The sequence below is a fragment of the Asparagus officinalis genome, chromosome 4 (assembly GCF_001876935.1).
Source record: "Asparagus officinalis chromosome 4, Aspof.V1, whole genome shotgun sequence".
Classification (NCBI taxonomy): Eukaryota; Viridiplantae; Streptophyta; class Magnoliopsida; order Asparagales; family Asparagaceae; genus Asparagus; species Asparagus officinalis.
Window position 1 is genome coordinate 56,077,325 of NC_033797.1, and position 16,841 is coordinate 56,094,165.

General features: G+C 33.8%; 2 protein-coding genes across 3 annotated transcripts; one reads left to right on the forward strand and one right to left on the reverse strand.

Moving 5' to 3' along the window:
* On the reverse strand, positions 223-4,634 carry LOC109837486 (UDP-glycosyltransferase 86A2-like). Its single transcript, XM_020405745.1, is given in 4 exon segments — positions 223-1,323; positions 4,049-4,139; positions 4,141-4,494; positions 4,496-4,634. Coding segments are annotated over 4 exon segments (1,443 nt in total). The 5' UTR covers positions 4,580-4,634; the 3' UTR covers positions 223-409.
* LOC109837487 lies at positions 5,087-15,215 on the forward strand. Of its 2 annotated transcripts, none has more exons than XR_002246290.1 (5): positions 5,087-5,427; positions 7,807-7,862; positions 12,515-12,573; positions 12,655-12,774; positions 14,847-15,215. XR_002246290.1 is itself a non-coding variant. In XM_020405746.1 (5 exons), exons 1-5 carry the CDS (start codon positions 5,151-5,153, stop codon positions 14,856-14,858), a joined length of 570 nt encoding a protein of 189 aa, XP_020261335.1. In that variant the 5' UTR covers positions 5,087-5,150; the 3' UTR covers positions 14,859-15,215. The 2 variants fall into 2 exon arrangements, 1 of the variants encoding a protein (XP_020261335.1); XM_020405746.1 differs by having other exon boundaries at positions 12,469-12,573.

Below are 16,841 nucleotides of genomic sequence, written 5' to 3' on the forward strand. Positions count from 1 at the left end.
GTGTCGTCAAGTGTATTAAAACTGTCATGTCTAGATGCTACATCCGTTAATTAATACGATATGAAGAATAAAACCAATATTTGCTCCTATAGAGTAACTTATTTTATATTCTTTTTGGAAGAAAACTAGAAGTATCAATCCTATCAAAACACCTCATCAAAGGGTGTGATCTTAATCATTCATTTTGAATTGGGGGGTTTCAACTGAAAAGGATCGAATTTATAAAGGTAATTTCCATTTGAAGCACTACTTATGTCAATTATACAATGATGCAGAAATAAATGTGACTCAAAGGACTTTCCAAAAAAAAAAAAGTGACTCAAAGGAAGCATTACAGCGTACGAATCATTACACAATACAATGAAGAATACAAACGTGCAAATAACATACCAATAAACGATACATCGTTCTACTTCGCCATGCTCCTTGACCTCGTCATCATGACCTCAATGAAGCTATCGAAGTTCTTTTGTGAAGAACCAATCGGACTAATTGCACTTTCAAGTGTTTTCCTCACCTCCTTAACCCTAAGCTTCATCTCATTTCCTTCCTCTTCTTTCATCAACCTGCCAATTTTCTTTGATACATCTCTTCTGTTCACATTAGTATCAATTCCACCAAGATCGATCCCAATCGTCCAATCCCGAACGACCAATTTCCGATTTGTAAACTGATCGGTTAAAAGCGGGAAGCACAACAATGGTACCTCACAACGTATGCTCTCCAATATCGAATTCCATCCGCAATGTGTCAAAAATCCTCCAGCGGATTTATGACCAAGCACCTCAATTTGACGACACCATGGCACGACTAATCCCCTATCTCTAGTATCATCTACAAACCCCTTTGGTAGCGGATCCGGATCAATTGAGCTGACCGTATCCGGTCTCAAAGCCCATACGAAGTTAACCTCACTGTCTGCGATCCCTAGAGCTATTTCCTCCAGCTCTTTCTTGCTGATATGCGCGTAGCTGCCGAACGAGACGTACAACACCGAGCCTACTGGCTTCGAGTCTAACCACTTGTTGCAGTCTGACTCCGTCCACAGGCTAGTCTTGAGCTTGCTCTTTGTGAAGCCTTCGGGCAAAATGGGGCCTATCGCGTAGAATGGCTTCTCTAATTGCAGTGCTGATATCGTCTTGGGCTCGAGCTCTTGCACCGTGTTGCATATTATAGAATCTGCACCGCGAACTTGGTCAAACGCCTTGAAAATAATTTTGTGTACGGTCGAAGACGTATCGGATTCTTGGAGATATGACATGAGATCTGATGGTTCTATTTCGTCCACGCCCGGAATGTACGTGATCTTGTCCGTCCGGTTCTCTGTCATTACAGTGAAATTAATAAAATAAAATTATATATGCAACGTAAGTTCTCTTAAAAATTTTCTATCTAATGAGTACTCGATGGAAGTTATTGTGTGAAATGAGCTAACTATTAGTGTCTTTTGTTGGTTTCGTTCATATGTTTAGTCAGTGATGAAAGAGCTTGATGGGCCACTTAGCGCCTGTTTGGTTGATTTCCTAAAATCAAAGAAAAGGAAATATGATAAGAAAACTCTATTAAAAGTTAATTTCCATTCATTTCCTAAAAAAAAAAAAGTCATGAAATGAGTTTCTTTAAAAATAAATCACATCATCTAATAACATGATGACGACTCATCTCATCTTATCTCATTTCTTAGTTTTAAAAAGTGAACCAAACACAAAAAAATAACTTATTATATAAAATACTTTTTTTATAATTGATTTTCTTTTTTTTTTAGCCAACCAAATAGCCCATTATTGGTTAGATCACATGCTGTCAGTATATGTGATCACAAGGTGACGAATTAGGACAGATCTATGTCATGTGTCGTGTCTTGAGACGTATCTCAGATTAACCATTGATTGTGTGTGGAAAGTTCCAAGTTTAGATTGAGATCACTCATGTAAATGTCTATTGAATGCAAATTTTATCAGGGAATATCCAATAAATGCGGTGCTCTGAACCTCGCTTAAGGACAATTAGAAACTCTAATTAAATTCTCCTCCCTTAACTTCTGCATGAATGACACCAAATAACTTATTTTTATGCGAGTTCTGTTAGAATATTTATTCCTTCAATTCATGCATTATGGTTAGGTAACAAACTACTTGTTCTATTGAAGTTTTTCGATGAAGTTAACGGAAAAAAAATCTTGTACTACAGGAGAAATTTTAAAAAAAGACCTTTTTAATTAAAAAATTATTAGCAAAATCGTTCTTTTTGTGAATAAATTAGCAAAATCGACCTTTTTTGACTACAACATCATGGTGACCAAAATAGGTCGGTTTTGCAAAATATATATATTCTTTAAAATACACGGGACCAATACTCTCGTGTATTTAACGGTCACTTAATTTACGACGTCTATATGCAATGGACTAGTAATCCCATGTATTTTAAAGATTATATTTTTTAAAATTGACCTCTTTTGGCCACTCATGATGACTTAATTTACGACCTCTTTTGGTCACTTAATTTGCGCCTCTTTGGTTCGTTTCCTTGATATAGAGAAATGCAATTCCATGTAAAGAAACACAAGTTTTGAGTTTTTTAAACTTTTCCAAGAAATAGATTGTTTTGCTTTGGTTCGCACATAAAAAATGGTGGGAAACCAATGTATTTATTTTTCTTGTGTTTGGTTCGCATAGAAAAAAAAGAAAAACTTTTGTAAACAAAGCAGAGAAGGAAAAAAATCTGACGTGGCAGAGTTTTCATCAATTTCACTTGGTTGAGGAAGGAAATCGGAGAGGAAAAAAAATCTTAGTTGGCGGCGATTTCAGCAGAGTTTTCCCTCTTCCATTCGAGCGAACCAAAGCGGCACAAAGAAATGGACGGAAACAAAAAAGCTAACGTGGAGGGCTAAAAATCTGACGTGGAGGGGTTTTCTGAGTTTTCCACCCCTTATAATAGCGAACCAAACAGCCCCTTAATTAATTCACAAAAGGGACGATTTTGCTATTTTTTTTTTTAAAATGCAGTCTTTAAAAAAAAAACTCATAAGATAAAATATAAGGGTATGTTTGACAACTTCTCCTAAACCAAATTAGTGGTTGCTAACATGGATAGGAATAATACTTTGTTTGGCAAACAACTAATGGCTCAATCGTCACCCAAACTCTTTAATTCAAATTACTTTCTTTTTTTTTTAACTAGAATAGGATTTGGCAGCCTCTTAACGAGACCAATTCTATCCTAGTTAAGGACTTAACCACGTTAAGGTGAGTTTTGCTAAGCACAAAAGATTCCTTCTGAGTAAAAAAACAAAGTCTAGCCACAACCGCGAGTGAGCTAACTCGCAGCCGTGGCATGGGCATGTGCCCCTGTAGGGGCACTGTATGGACATATGTTGTCCCTGCCATAGTGTTAGTGAGGCCCACTCGTAATTGTGGCTAGCGGTCCTCGCTAACTATATATAATACAAAAGGAAAAACTTTAATGCAATTGAAGAATGTTTCTTATCCAACCTTGACACTTGCTACAAGAAGGTTTCCTCTTAAGAAAGACCTTGTAATACGTCTTTAAAACTAGAGCGTTAATATATATGTTCATAAAGACGTATCGTTGGTTATATTGAATAGAATATCGCCTCTAACACGATTTGTACTAAACCAACAATTTTTTTGACTTTACTACCCTTGTTCGGACTCACTATCTGTCTAGTGTTGATATTGCTGATATGTAGACCCACTAGTCAAAAAATTTTGCCTCTATAGACAGGCCAGGGTACGTAGGGTTGTGTGTGACACCTCATCCTTAAAAAAAAGACTCTTTTAGCCTCATTATCTAAAAAATGAAATCGTTTTTGGCAGATAGATCCTCCAAGGTCAAAAGAGAGGGTATGGATCCTATAAGAACTCTATAGAGAGAGGTAATCTACACTATAAATAGAAGAAGTGTAATTTTTAAACTAACTTTGCTGATCATCCAACCCTCTAATCACCCGTAAATAATATATATCACCACAATTCTTATTTTAAAAATATTATGATAAAATTCTTACTCGGTAAAAAATAGTACTCACTGCCATTCGAAGAGTCAAAGTGCCCATGTTGCCTTAGCAGATGGATGTGATAATACAAAGAGAACACAAGCGCTGGCTCCGTCCAAAACGCACAACGTTAAGGCCAGCCCGAGCTTCTTCGCCAATCGTGTGTGCCACACAAAAAAGCGTATCGCTTCACGCAACGTGACGGGCGTGCGCCCATCACCAGCCTGCTCCAAGAGCCTCAACATGGCCCCCGATGCTGTCTGAGGAGCGAGCTGGTTGAACTCGTCGCCGTAGAGCGGAGCGCGTCGAGCTCTGACGGGCAGCCCAGCGCTAACTGACTCGTAGCGGACGCAGAAAGGACTATGATCTCGCTCGGAGAACGACGTCGACCGTGGAGTTGTGGCGGAAAGAGTGCGGTGGTGGATGGACTCGGTGTTGACGACAGGTCACGGTGATTGCCGTGCAGCGAGGCTGAGGGCAGGTGGACGGCGCGACCGGGATGACGTGGCCTTGGAGGGGGTAGGCGATGAGAAGGGCGTGGGGTTTGCCGTTGGAGTCGGCCATGATTTGAAACGGAGAAGAAGGCAAGGGATAAGTTTGATCGAGCGAGGTGAGATGCGAGAGACGCGGGGGCCTTTCGTAGTCACCCGTGAGGATAGGCACGTCCGTTGCACGTGCGGGATACGCGGAGTTTGTGGGCGTTGAAATTTCTATTGGGCCCTCATTTCTCATAATTAATTAGTGTTCCAAATAGATCCATCTAATTGTTAACTGCTACTCTTAATTTGAAACACTAATTTTAAGATAAACTTGAGCATCAGGGGGATCCGATGGCAATTTCACTGATTTCATGGACTAATTTCAAAATAGTTTAAGAATTAGAAGACCTAGTAGCAAATTCGATGGTTTGAAGGACGAATTCATTATATGAGAGATTTAAGGGACTATTATCTATCTACCCTTTAAAAGAGGGAGTTCCAAAAAAACTTTACCCTCCCCAAAATAGCCTTCCACCAAATTTAATTATCAAACATATCCTGATTTCATAAACCACTTCACCCTTCCATCGGTTCGGTTGCGCCCTAATCCTTCATCGGTTACGTCGTCTCCTTGATCTTCCGTTACCTCCACCAAGATGATTTCTCGGTTCTTCTCAGTCATCATCAAAGCTTCCCCTCCGATCTTCCGTCACCTCCCCAAATTAGCCAAAGGTTTCCGTAGGTTACGCCTTTCTCTCCGCCCACCAAAGATCCGTTACCCTTCTTCTCAGCCCATCTCCTCCGATCTTAAGCCAGCAATTTCCAAAGAGAGTGTTATTGCCCTAATCATCAACGCTACGCCTCTGCCATCATCTTCTCAGTTGTCAGAATTTTGGCATCGGTTAGAATCAGGAAGGAATTTCATTGAAAAATGTATTTCTAAATTTTATTTGCTCAATTTACCATCTCACTTTTTTGTTCTTCATTCCTTTCATTTTGTTTTAATTTTAAATAAAAATTTTATTTAATTTTCTTCTAATTAGCCATCATCTCACTTTGTTCTAATTCAACAATAGGTCAAGGGTTGTCCGAATTAGGGCCTTCAAGTCTCCATCTTGCTCCTGTGTCAGTTTCATTTTTGTAATTTAGAGTTGAAGGATTAGAGTTGTATTTATTTGAATTGATTGTGGAGCTAATGTTGTTAAATTTGGATGCACTGATCGAACTAAAGATGAATTTCCTTTGAGGATTTTCATAGGATTTGTATTTTCTGGTAAGTAATTTTTGTATTCCTCAATCAAACCTTTACAAATGGACCCAGGCTAACCCAGGTTTACAAGAACCACTCACAACCTTTATAAAAAATGTGCAAGTAGTTCCTATACATAAACTAATATAAACTCAAATCCTCAAAACCAAAAAAAAAAAAAAAAACAAACAAACTAACCCCGAAATTCTCACCTCTACTATCTGGTACTCTATTTACAAAAAAGCATAGCACCATATTACTTCACAACTTCCAGTTATGCATAGCTTGTCCATGGCTTCAAACACTTCAACATACATAGGCTACTCCTTGGACCATGAACCAGATTTACTTCAAAACCAACTTAAGAACTAGAAATTCCCCTCTTAACCACACAAGAGAGTACCAAGCAAACAAATCCAGAATTCTATCAAATCCTATAATTCCTCACTTCTGAACAGAGCTATACTTGCATTTAGCATCTGATATACATTGTTGAGTGATATAATGAGGAATATGAGCTTGTTTCTTATAACGTTTTGAATTTCTTTCTTGCCAAAGTCTATAGATGGCAGCTAAAAACAAGCATCTCTTGACACAACTTCCAGTACTTTCCCCCTTAACCAGCTTCTGGAAGCAAATTATAAACTGAGTCCAATCTCTGATTGGAGTTCTTAGTTTCATCTTCTGCAACAGAGCACAAATCAGTTCTTGAGAGTTAGGAGAAAGAAGAGATGATCTTTGTTTTCACTTCCATCAGCACACAGTGCTCATCTCATCTCTTCAAGGATCCCTACTCTCATCATCCACTCCTTTGTTCTAATTTTAACAACAGCAACAAGCCAGGCAATGAAGGAATACTTCGAACTACCATCTCTTCCCCAGGTTAAACGAAACCATTCCACTTCATCATTTTGTTCAGATATAAATTTATAAGCACTTTGAAATGAAAAGTATCCAGAACAAGTACTTCCCACTTAACCAAACCATCCTCCACCACAAAGCCTTCATGAAATCTATCCTTGATATCTAACAAGGTATTCCAAACCCAAGATCCATGTAATTTCCTCTAAGCACTCCATATATTTTCTGGTGTTTTTTATATTAATTTGAATTATTTCTTGGAGATGAGATGTTTAGGCATAGAAAGCGAGGCTTGTTTAGGACAAATAGTTGATTAGGGTCTATATTTCATTAGTTGATTGTTGGCAATTAAAGTTGTTGATTTGTTGAATTTGGTTGTGTTACTGGGATTAAAGATTTGATGTGTTAGTTGGAGGTTAATCCATAAAAGTTACAAAATCTTGGACCACACACCATGCATGACCACAATATGCACGCGCACACCCACACAAATATAATTGTAGTTTGAATTTGTTTTTATTTATTTATTTTCCATTTTTGCTGGTTGGTTGCTTGTATGATATCTAGAAGCAGCAAGTAAGTTTTTTCCCCTTTCTTTTTGACTTTGTTTGAGGGGGGGGGGGCAAGGGGCTGTGAATGGTAGGTTGGTGCCATAGTTTTTTAATAGACAGTCATCATTTAATTTATTAAAATTTGAATGAGGTACTGAAACTGAATCTTGGGATTTCCTGTTTTTGAATCTTTTTCCAGTCTTTTTTACTTTTATATATTGTATTCTTGTATTCATGAAATAAATGGATGTTCCCAGGCGATTTTCGATTGTTCTTACTTTGTGTTCTTTCCCTTTTCTGCCATACGCAGTCACTGCCGAGAGTTATTAGTGGGTCCACCATTATAAATTCTGAAGAATTAATAAATTATGGATAATTAGATAGCATGGTGTTTCATATTTGAGAGGATTTTTTGAGCTTTTTTTGGTTAATCCCCTCTAAATCCTTTAATTTTTTGAATTTGATACCTTTTGAGAATTTCGCTCTGTAAATTGAGTAATTTGAGTAATTGGAGCTGGATATTTAAGGTTATAATTGGATCATACATAAATATTTTAATATATAATTAGATAACAATTTCTCTGTATTTTCTTTACTTGTTTTAATGCACACATTATACCGTTCCTAAAGTTTTATTTGTGGATGATTTAGCTAATCCTGCTTCGTCGCCACGTAGCGAAAGGCTGAGAAGTTACTTATCAGTAAAGGTAAATTTCAATTTCAGCCCATTTCAGCCCATTTCAGTTCCTCTTCATAACATGTGTTTGTTTGTGCTATTTTTACATAGTTCAGTTTCATAGATACTTTCACATAGGCTGATATTGTTATCTATGTGGTTAGATATATGCTAGGAAAGAATGATAAAGAAAATGGAGAAGAATAGGGGGAGTCTTAGCATATATAAGTATAACTATTACCCGCCGCACTGTAGGTAACATAATATCACATGCCTGGAAAATTTGAAATTAAAATGATGGCGTTTTTAAAGTATTAGAGGATGTTATCATGTCTAATCAACAATCTGAGAATAGAATAAAGAGTATTTGTAATTACCATTAAGTTTATTATTGAATCTATTTAGTATTCGATCATGGAAATGTTCATTTTGTATAAACCAATGTTCAAAATCTAACATGCCCCAACTCTATTTGAAGGAAATTCTTAACTTTAATACTTATAAATTATAATGCTCGACATGATTTTGAAAATAAAAAAAGAGAGATTGGACTAAGCGAGTTACAAGTCAATGTTCCTTGTCCCTAAACCCATTTGGCTAAAAAATGTCAAGAAGGCTATTTTGGGATTACACGTGTAATTTAGAGGGCTTCATGGCTAAAAAAGTTTTAACATCCTTCACACTTTTAGAATAGCAATAGCATAGTGTATGTGCAAGGCACGTAGTCAAATTTAGTGAGAGATAAAAATGCTCCAAAAAGAAAAATGCTAAATACTTGTTAATTTTCACATAGTTTGAGTTGAGTGTCCTAATATTACAAAACCCACAAACTATTTGAATTAATAAAATCAACATGAAAAAAATAAATGTACTATAATCTCGTATTATTCCGGTCAAAACAAGGAACTAACTTCAATATCAGTACATAAATAAAAATCTCAATTGATACAAACCAATTGAAAAAAGAAAGCTACTATATTCTCGAAGTTGGTTATTTCATTCAAATGAAAGAACTTCGATCCCAGTATATCAATAAAAATTGCAAGTAAAGAAAAAAAATAACGCTCCTATATTCTCATAGTAGGTTATTCCATTCAAAAGAAAGAACTAGCTTTAAATTTCAATTTATCAATCAAAATCACATCAAATTGGCTCATGTTGAAACATTTTCTCAAAATTCTAATAGAATTATAGATGAAAGCACTTTTGCTAATAAATATTTGGGCAAATTCAAGCCTCGGAAGAAGATGAAATTATGTACTATGCTAACTTTCCCATCCTAATATAAATTGAGTTTTTGGTTTGAGCTTTGACTGTGTATTTAATTTGTAGGAGTTATAGATGGTATGGTAGACGTATTTGATTAGAAGTCTTGAAGCAATTTGAATTATGTATTAGATAGTTAGAGATATTAGTGAGTGAAAAAACTTAAATTGATGTGGCTCTGACATGAGTAGGATGCTAAGCTAAGCACACTGCAAAGATATGTGGAGCATTTTGAGCTTGTATCTCTGTTTGTTGCACTGTTAGCCATGTAATAATTCTTATAATTATAATTCAAGGTCAATTTGTTTATTGGCATAGTTCCCCTTTGGATAGAAAAACTACTTTTCATGTTTATTTTGATCCACGGAAGTTGGTTATGAATAAAAGCTGGAAAGTGAAATAGGTTATTTCTTAATTGATGATGGAAAATCTTGACACCTGAACTCATACCACTGGGAAATGTTATCTTCTACTAGGCTATATAGGAAACTTTGGTTTTGGAACCATATTCCTAGATCGCAATAGTTTATTTTATTCTTTGTTTCCAATTGCAATGAACAAATACTTTGTATGTCTGCCAATAATGCTATTTAGATGTCAGAAAAGGAGACAAGCTATATCTTCTGGCATAATTGCTGTTTTTGAAGGAAGGAAAATCACTAATGTATTACCATCAACATAATCTCGTGATCATTTATCTTTGACAGATTTCATTGGCGATTTTGCAATCAATAATTATTGCCATATAATTATATCTTGTCAATTGCATTTTTTTCTTCATATTAGCACATTTAACTATGACATACTTGCATCTTAAAGCCTGATAATAATACATGTTTTGTTGAGGATGTCAAGGGCAGATAATAATAGCGTCTGTATTTATAGAGGATGTCAATGGCAGATAGTAATAGCGTCTGTTTTGTTGAAGCATTGTGTAGGGTTATAAATGTTTTTGTTCAGCTAAACAAGCTTCAGTATATTTCACCCAAAAATTATTATAGAATAACTCCGGCTCACCTATGATATTGTGTATATCATGCATCAATTAATAGTCATGCTATAATAAAGAAATAATAAAATTTAGTACAATTTCCTGTCACTATAAAAGAATGACAGAGTGTTACATACAGATTATTAATAAATATATTCCCTCAAACACAGTCAGGAGTTAGTTTTAAATTTTCTAAATTACAATTTCATTAGGAACATCTCCTAGATCAAGCATTTAGCTCTGAGCTGACAAAATAAATAGTACAAGTGAATCTCTACAGCCAGTAAATTTGGCAACTTAAGTTTTTGATATCATAAATTGCAAGAGGCAATAATGGGCACGAGTCATGTAGAAGAAAAACAAGAGGTATAATGCACACAAATAGGAAAATATGTCATCTAGCGAAAATTAATAATAAAGTTATATCTAGCGAAAAATTGATTTAAGGATATTTGGCGAAAAAATTTAATCATAGATTTATATCTAATTTTTATATTCTTAAGTTTATTTTTTATGTTGATTTTGGAGAAGTTCTTAGTATTTTCCTCTAAAGAAAAAGTTGATTTCTATCTTACTTATGCAAGAAGTAACTATCTAATCATACATGTGCGGGTGTTCTTTATGGTTCTCTAGCTTCTCAATTGATCTTACTGCTATTTGTGATAGATCCTCTGCTAGCAGAGTTTGTATAGAGGATTCTACCGTTTGTTAGTTGATGAGAATACATAGGGCTACCCCCACATTAAGGTCCATTTTCACCATAAGTTTGTAATGTTAGCATGTTCAATACTTTCGACATAAGTTTGTAAGTCTTAAATTCAAATAATTCCATGAAATATCCATATAATGTACACATAGATACAGATCATTAAAAGGTATGTCCTACGTACTGCTTAACTAATCCTATTAACCACCACCATCTTGAACACCCCACTTATTCATCCATCTCTCTAACTTTTCATCATTTTTTAACCTCAAGAATGAATTATGTACATACACACGTAGCGTGCACATGAAATATAATCCTCATTAATAGTATTTTGGTGCATATCTAATAAGCCTCCTATGTTTAGTAACATCTTTTCAAAACAATGTGTGAAATGATGTGCACTTTTGTAATACACTTAAGCCTCCTATGTTTAGTAACATCTTTTCAAAACAATGTGTGAAATGATGTGCACTTTTGTAATACACTTTTACGTCTAGATTAAATAAAACAATGTGTGAAATGATGTGCACTTTTGTAATACACTTTTACGTCTAGATTAAATAATTTAACATTACTTGGTTGGATTTGCGTTGTGTTTCTTGAAAACATTTCTAAGGTTGTGGGTGATCCAGGTGAGTGAAGCAACTTTCTTTTCTTTTCTCTTTATTTGTGATTAATGATGCATGTAGTGTACCAAATTTCTCAAGAAAAAACATCAAGTACTATTGAATATCAATTAAAATATACTTATTCTCTCAAATTATATTCATTGCCCTTCTTATGTTAAATAAAATTAATAATTTAATGCATTAAATTTTCTTTTCCTTGTAGAAATTTACATTCTAATTCTTGGATTGCATAATCACCATACATTTGCATAAGAGCACATTCTTCCAAATGACTTCAAACCAAGGTTTGAAATAAACATAAATATATATTATTATTGTTTTGTGTATATGTGTTTATCAATAGTATATTTCATTATTTTTTTTTATAGATGAACACATTCTAATCCATGAGAGTAGAAAAACCAAATATAATCAGTTGAATGTAGATCAAAAGAGAACTTACATTCAGAAAGTCATTGATAATAATAGAAAGAGGAAAAGGAATGTTTTTCCTGGGATTTTATTTGTCCTTATTGCAGCGATTATGTTACTGGTTTCTTCTCTCATATGTATAGACGCAAAAAGAAAAAAAAGGGAAAAGTCTTGTTTTATGAGGAGGAAGCTCCAAATTAAAAAAGAAAAAGAAAAAAACATCATACATTAAAGCCTTTTGCTTATTATTTGTTTTTTCCCATACATACTTCATCATCTTATAAAGTTTCATGTGGAATTGAAGAAGTCATAAGAGTGCAATTGAATCCAAAATGAATTGCAGGAAGTATTTGAGATAAGTAACAAAATCAAGATCTAGATTATTATAATGGTTTTGACGATGGAGGTGCAGAGAAAATGCTTTCAAATGGTAGAGATGCATGACTGTCCATACAAGTAGAGTTAATCAACGTTAAGAAATAACGGTTGCATTAATGATAGTGTATGGGGGTCTTTTTATAATCTTTTTAGATGAGTAGTTTCTTGTAAGAAGAGGATATTTTGTTATTTACCATTTTGTATGCAAGGATTTTTCATAACATAAAAGGTGTTATTTCTTTCTCTTATACAGTATATTAGGTGTTCAAAAACTGATTTTGGATGCTATAATGTCACAGAGCCGCCTATTGATGCGCCTAGAGATCCATTGTATAAAACTGAGAGTGAGATAATGAAGGTAAATTCTGGCGCTTTATGTTTTCCTATATTTATGTACTTAATGCCACACCTATCTCATATTGTTTGCCATCTATTATAGGTTTTCTTAACAAAGCATTACAGAAATAGACGCGCAAATGATTCAGAGTTTGTGCTTGATTTTGAAGAAATCTATGTTATTGACTCGAAATCTAAATCCATAACAAGGGTTAAAGTTTTGGTAAGAAATTTGTTACTTCCTTCATTGTCATTTTTATGTAGGAACAAAGGCACATGCGTTTTACATCTTTGGCTATATATTTGGCCATATCACTACACAAATCTATTCTAAGGATTTTGAATCCTTAGACAATAGTTTTAGGTGTTCCAACTGAAACAACACAAACTCAAGCTACAGGCCTTCTTTAATCTATACATGTCTAATCCATAGTACTTGATGCCCTTTGTGTTGTATAAATTCCACATCCACAAGCATGAGTCCTACTTTGAAGTGCAAACACATTTTGGGGGTGCTTTCACCAGAAGTATTTTCTAATAATAGGATATGATATTACTATATTGTACACTGTAATATATAATAGAGGAACCAAAGAGAGGAAAATTGAACAGAAAGGAAAAGCGAGTGCTTTGGAAAATTGGAATGCTGGAGTTCCTCAAGTTTTAGTTTGTTTACTTTATCCCAGAGAACACAACTTGAATGCCAGGTGTATTCCCTACATTTTGTATTGTTCATATAACAGTAAGGTGTATAGTTCGTATCATTTTATGTAGAAAGATCTCCAGCTGAACATTGATGCACATGGAAAGTACTTCTGCAACACATGAAAAGACTTCCACAACTCACACTATTGCAATCACAATCTACAACCTCAAGTGTTGGTCTCTCACATGTCGTCTCCGTCAAGTGTTCGGCTTTACTATCTCTCATTAGGCTTTACTACCGATGCTACTCCTCTTGATATCAATTTTATGGTCATTTAGGACTTTGACTAATCATTCCGGCTTCCTGACTGTTTTGACCTAAAGCCACCATAAACTACATAGTAGAATCTGCATCTGACCCATATAGATATGGATCCGACTTGTTTAGTTCAACCTCCTATTTTCCAATAACGTTTTTCCTTTTAAAAAGGTATTTTAGACTCACATAACAGTAGGCCAGTAGTAGTTGACAGATGTCAAAGAAATTGAGCTCACATATGTAGTAAGTTTGGGGTATTGAAGTTCAATTGGTATAAACTTTGTGATACTAAAGTGCAAATAACCTTTTGTTTTATTTTAGTTTCCTTCTATCAAGGCTCGAGAACAATAATTATATCCTATAAGATTATTTTTAATGATGTTAATGCTTTTTTTCTTGTGAGCAAAACTTAGGGGGCCACGCTCTATTCAACCTGACAAAGGCAAATTAAATATTTTGTCGATAAAAATCCTTTACTAAATCATATTTTTGGACTAGCATTTTTAATTGGATACCTTATATCTAATTTTAAAAAAATTAGGAAAAAATTTTTAGATGTAAAAACTAATTAAATACCTTGGGCTCGGCTTAAAAAAATTAATTTAACCTTTTTTTATCTTCATCAAATCATCATAGGCTATATCCCTTTCGCTCATATGTTAGAACTATAAGTAGATATAGTAGTTTAATATATTTTTTCTAGAGAACTTTATTTGTTTTTTTCCTTTCCTTTTTTAGCTGTTTAATAATAATTATAATTGACTCAATTGTTATATACTAAAGATTCTGAAATTTCTAAATTTCTATCAGAGAGTAAACTTTTACTAAATGGGACATTATCAAATATCTTGCAATATCTAAATTCATGTAAGCAAATATGAGCTCAAATGCCAATTGGAATTACTATGAGGAAAGTACTAATTTCATGATACATAGAAAAAATGATAATGCAATTGCTAAAGGAAATTATTAAGCTTACAGGCTACAAGTCATATGATAACTTAGAGAATGATAGTTAGCCAAAACGAATTTGTGACTATTAGCTTAATTATTCTATTGATAGACTCTATAGCATAACAAATATTATATATGTTAATGTAAGAAATGTTGGTAGACTTTATAATGTAAGAAATATTGTACATGTATGGGTATTTGTTTAAAAAGAATGTTCCTTATAGGAGAGATTGATTTCTATATTGCTTTGTTCATTATCAATGATTCAATCAGTACTTAGGTGATCTGCTCTAATTCCCTATGCATCTCTGTTTCATGTTCCTTTAACTTGTGCTTAGAATGTTATATGTCTTGATATTTCCTTCTTATTATTTTAGCCTTTCCTATGAACCATGACGAAACAGTAAGAGACATGGGGAGCTGCTAGGTTATCAACAATTTGATGCTATTTACTTGAGTTCAGGTCTTTGATGAATGGAGATGTTTTTTAAGCTATATATTTTGTTGCTAAATGTTGCTAATGTTCTATTTTTTGGATATGAGTATGTTAGGAGAGTATGTTAGGAGTTGTTTTGATAGGTTTTTGATGTATACAGTTAGGAGGTTTTATATTTTTTTGTTGTGATGTAATGAGAGATACTCTTCATTTTATTCTTTGGCTGGGGATTTTGATGATTATCTGTAAGTAGATTGCAATCACCCAATTTTTTTAAAGAATGTATTGCTCGGTTGGGGTCTTCTTTCAAGACTCAATTCTTTCTCTTAAGAAGACATGGTGGAAGCTATTCATACATGAGAAGAACTTGACTTCATAGTGATTAACCGATGCTAAACAATTGTCTATGTTGAATATAAGGTGGTCCGTACTTGACCTGTATTTTCTTGAAAACATATTGCGCTTGCTGAACAAATTCTATTGTATTCTATCTTGAATGTCGCTCATATTATTTTGTTATAGGACACAAAAGATTTAATGTTCAATCCAAATATCTCATTCATTCAATGAGATTATTAGTGTGATTCTTAGTTCTTATATCCAAATGTCTAAAAGATTTCAACTTAATTCGGTTTGACGTCGCATAAGGTCCAATGACTTTATTTTATGTCATATGTTTGACGCATTGCTTACATTCAATAATTTAATAACAAATCTTAAATAAATATAAAATTTTATAATAAATGATAAAAAAATTTACCACGTGCATTGCACGTGCAATCCAACTAGTAATAAAAAAAAAGAAGCCTCTTGTTATTTGGTAGATATTTTCACTTGCTACCCCCGTAGTTCAAATCTATATCACTTTCTCTAACACTTGTGATTTCAAAATATGAAAGATTTAAGGGATTAATATAGAAAAAGAACCTTTTTGTTATTTGGTAGCTATTTTCACTTTGGGGCCGCAAAAGTTTAATTCTATATCACTTTCTTCAACAGTTTTGTACCATAAAGTTTTAATCACGTCTCACTTTGATACCTCTGATAGGTCTCATGTTTATGAGCCTACTATCTAATCTTGTTTTGATGATTAACAAACAATTCCTAATAATATTTATCGAGCGTTTATATTTGATTGTTAGGTATCCTACACAAAGATCATCTGTTGGAGGTTGGATGGAATTGAGCTTAACGATGACATATTCAAAGGAGGTTGGCGGATATCAGAGTGAAGCAATGATGAATTCAAAGTCAAATAAAAGATCAAGCTTCATCCGCAACCAAGATGAGCTACATTGAAGACCTATAGCTTGGGTAAATAGTTTTGTAGTTTTAGTTTATACTTTGTGTGTTTATACTTAGAGCTCAAATTATTCACACACATTGTTTTCATTGCCTTCAAGTTTAGCCACATAAATATGAAACAAATAGATATAATTATATATACACACATATTTGTTTCATGTTTGTATGGGCTTAAAATGATTTCAACAAAATCAAGCTTTAACAATTTTAAATCAATGAAATCATGTTTATTTGCACAATATGTGTTTACGGATTAAAAGACTCATTTATATCATTTTACATCTTTTATAAAGTATATTAGTTCTTTCAAAAGAAGTTTCAAAACTTGCTTAAAATCATTTTGTCAAAATCATGTGTTTTTGAGATTTCGTATTTTGACCAATTTAATTTACAAAATGATGAGTTTTCAACAAATAGGAAATGAAATTTGAAAAATTATTTTTGTAACATGTTTATAAATATTTTCCAAAGTTTTATAATTTTTAAAATTTATTTGCTATTTTTAAAAGGGGTTTGAAATTAATTTTTTTTGTTCATAACAGACTGTGTGCAAGTTATCAATCGACTCACTACAGTGATCAGTCGACTGATGAAGTGAAGCGCAGATAGCGGTTTTCGTCTGCTCAGTCGA

Coding starts and splice junctions, on each gene's coding strand:
- LOC109837487 (XM_020405746.1), top strand. CDS start 5,151: ATGATTTCTCGGTTCTTCTCAGTCATCATCAAAGCTTCCCCTCCGATC. Junction 5,428..7,806: donor AAGGAATTTCATTGAAAAAT/GTATTTCTAAAT, acceptor TGGATGATTTAG/CTAATCCTGCTTCGTCGCCA. Junction 7,863..12,468: donor GAAGTTACTTATCAGTAAAG/GTAAATTTCAAT, acceptor TCTCTTATACAG/TATATTAGGTGTTCAAAAAC.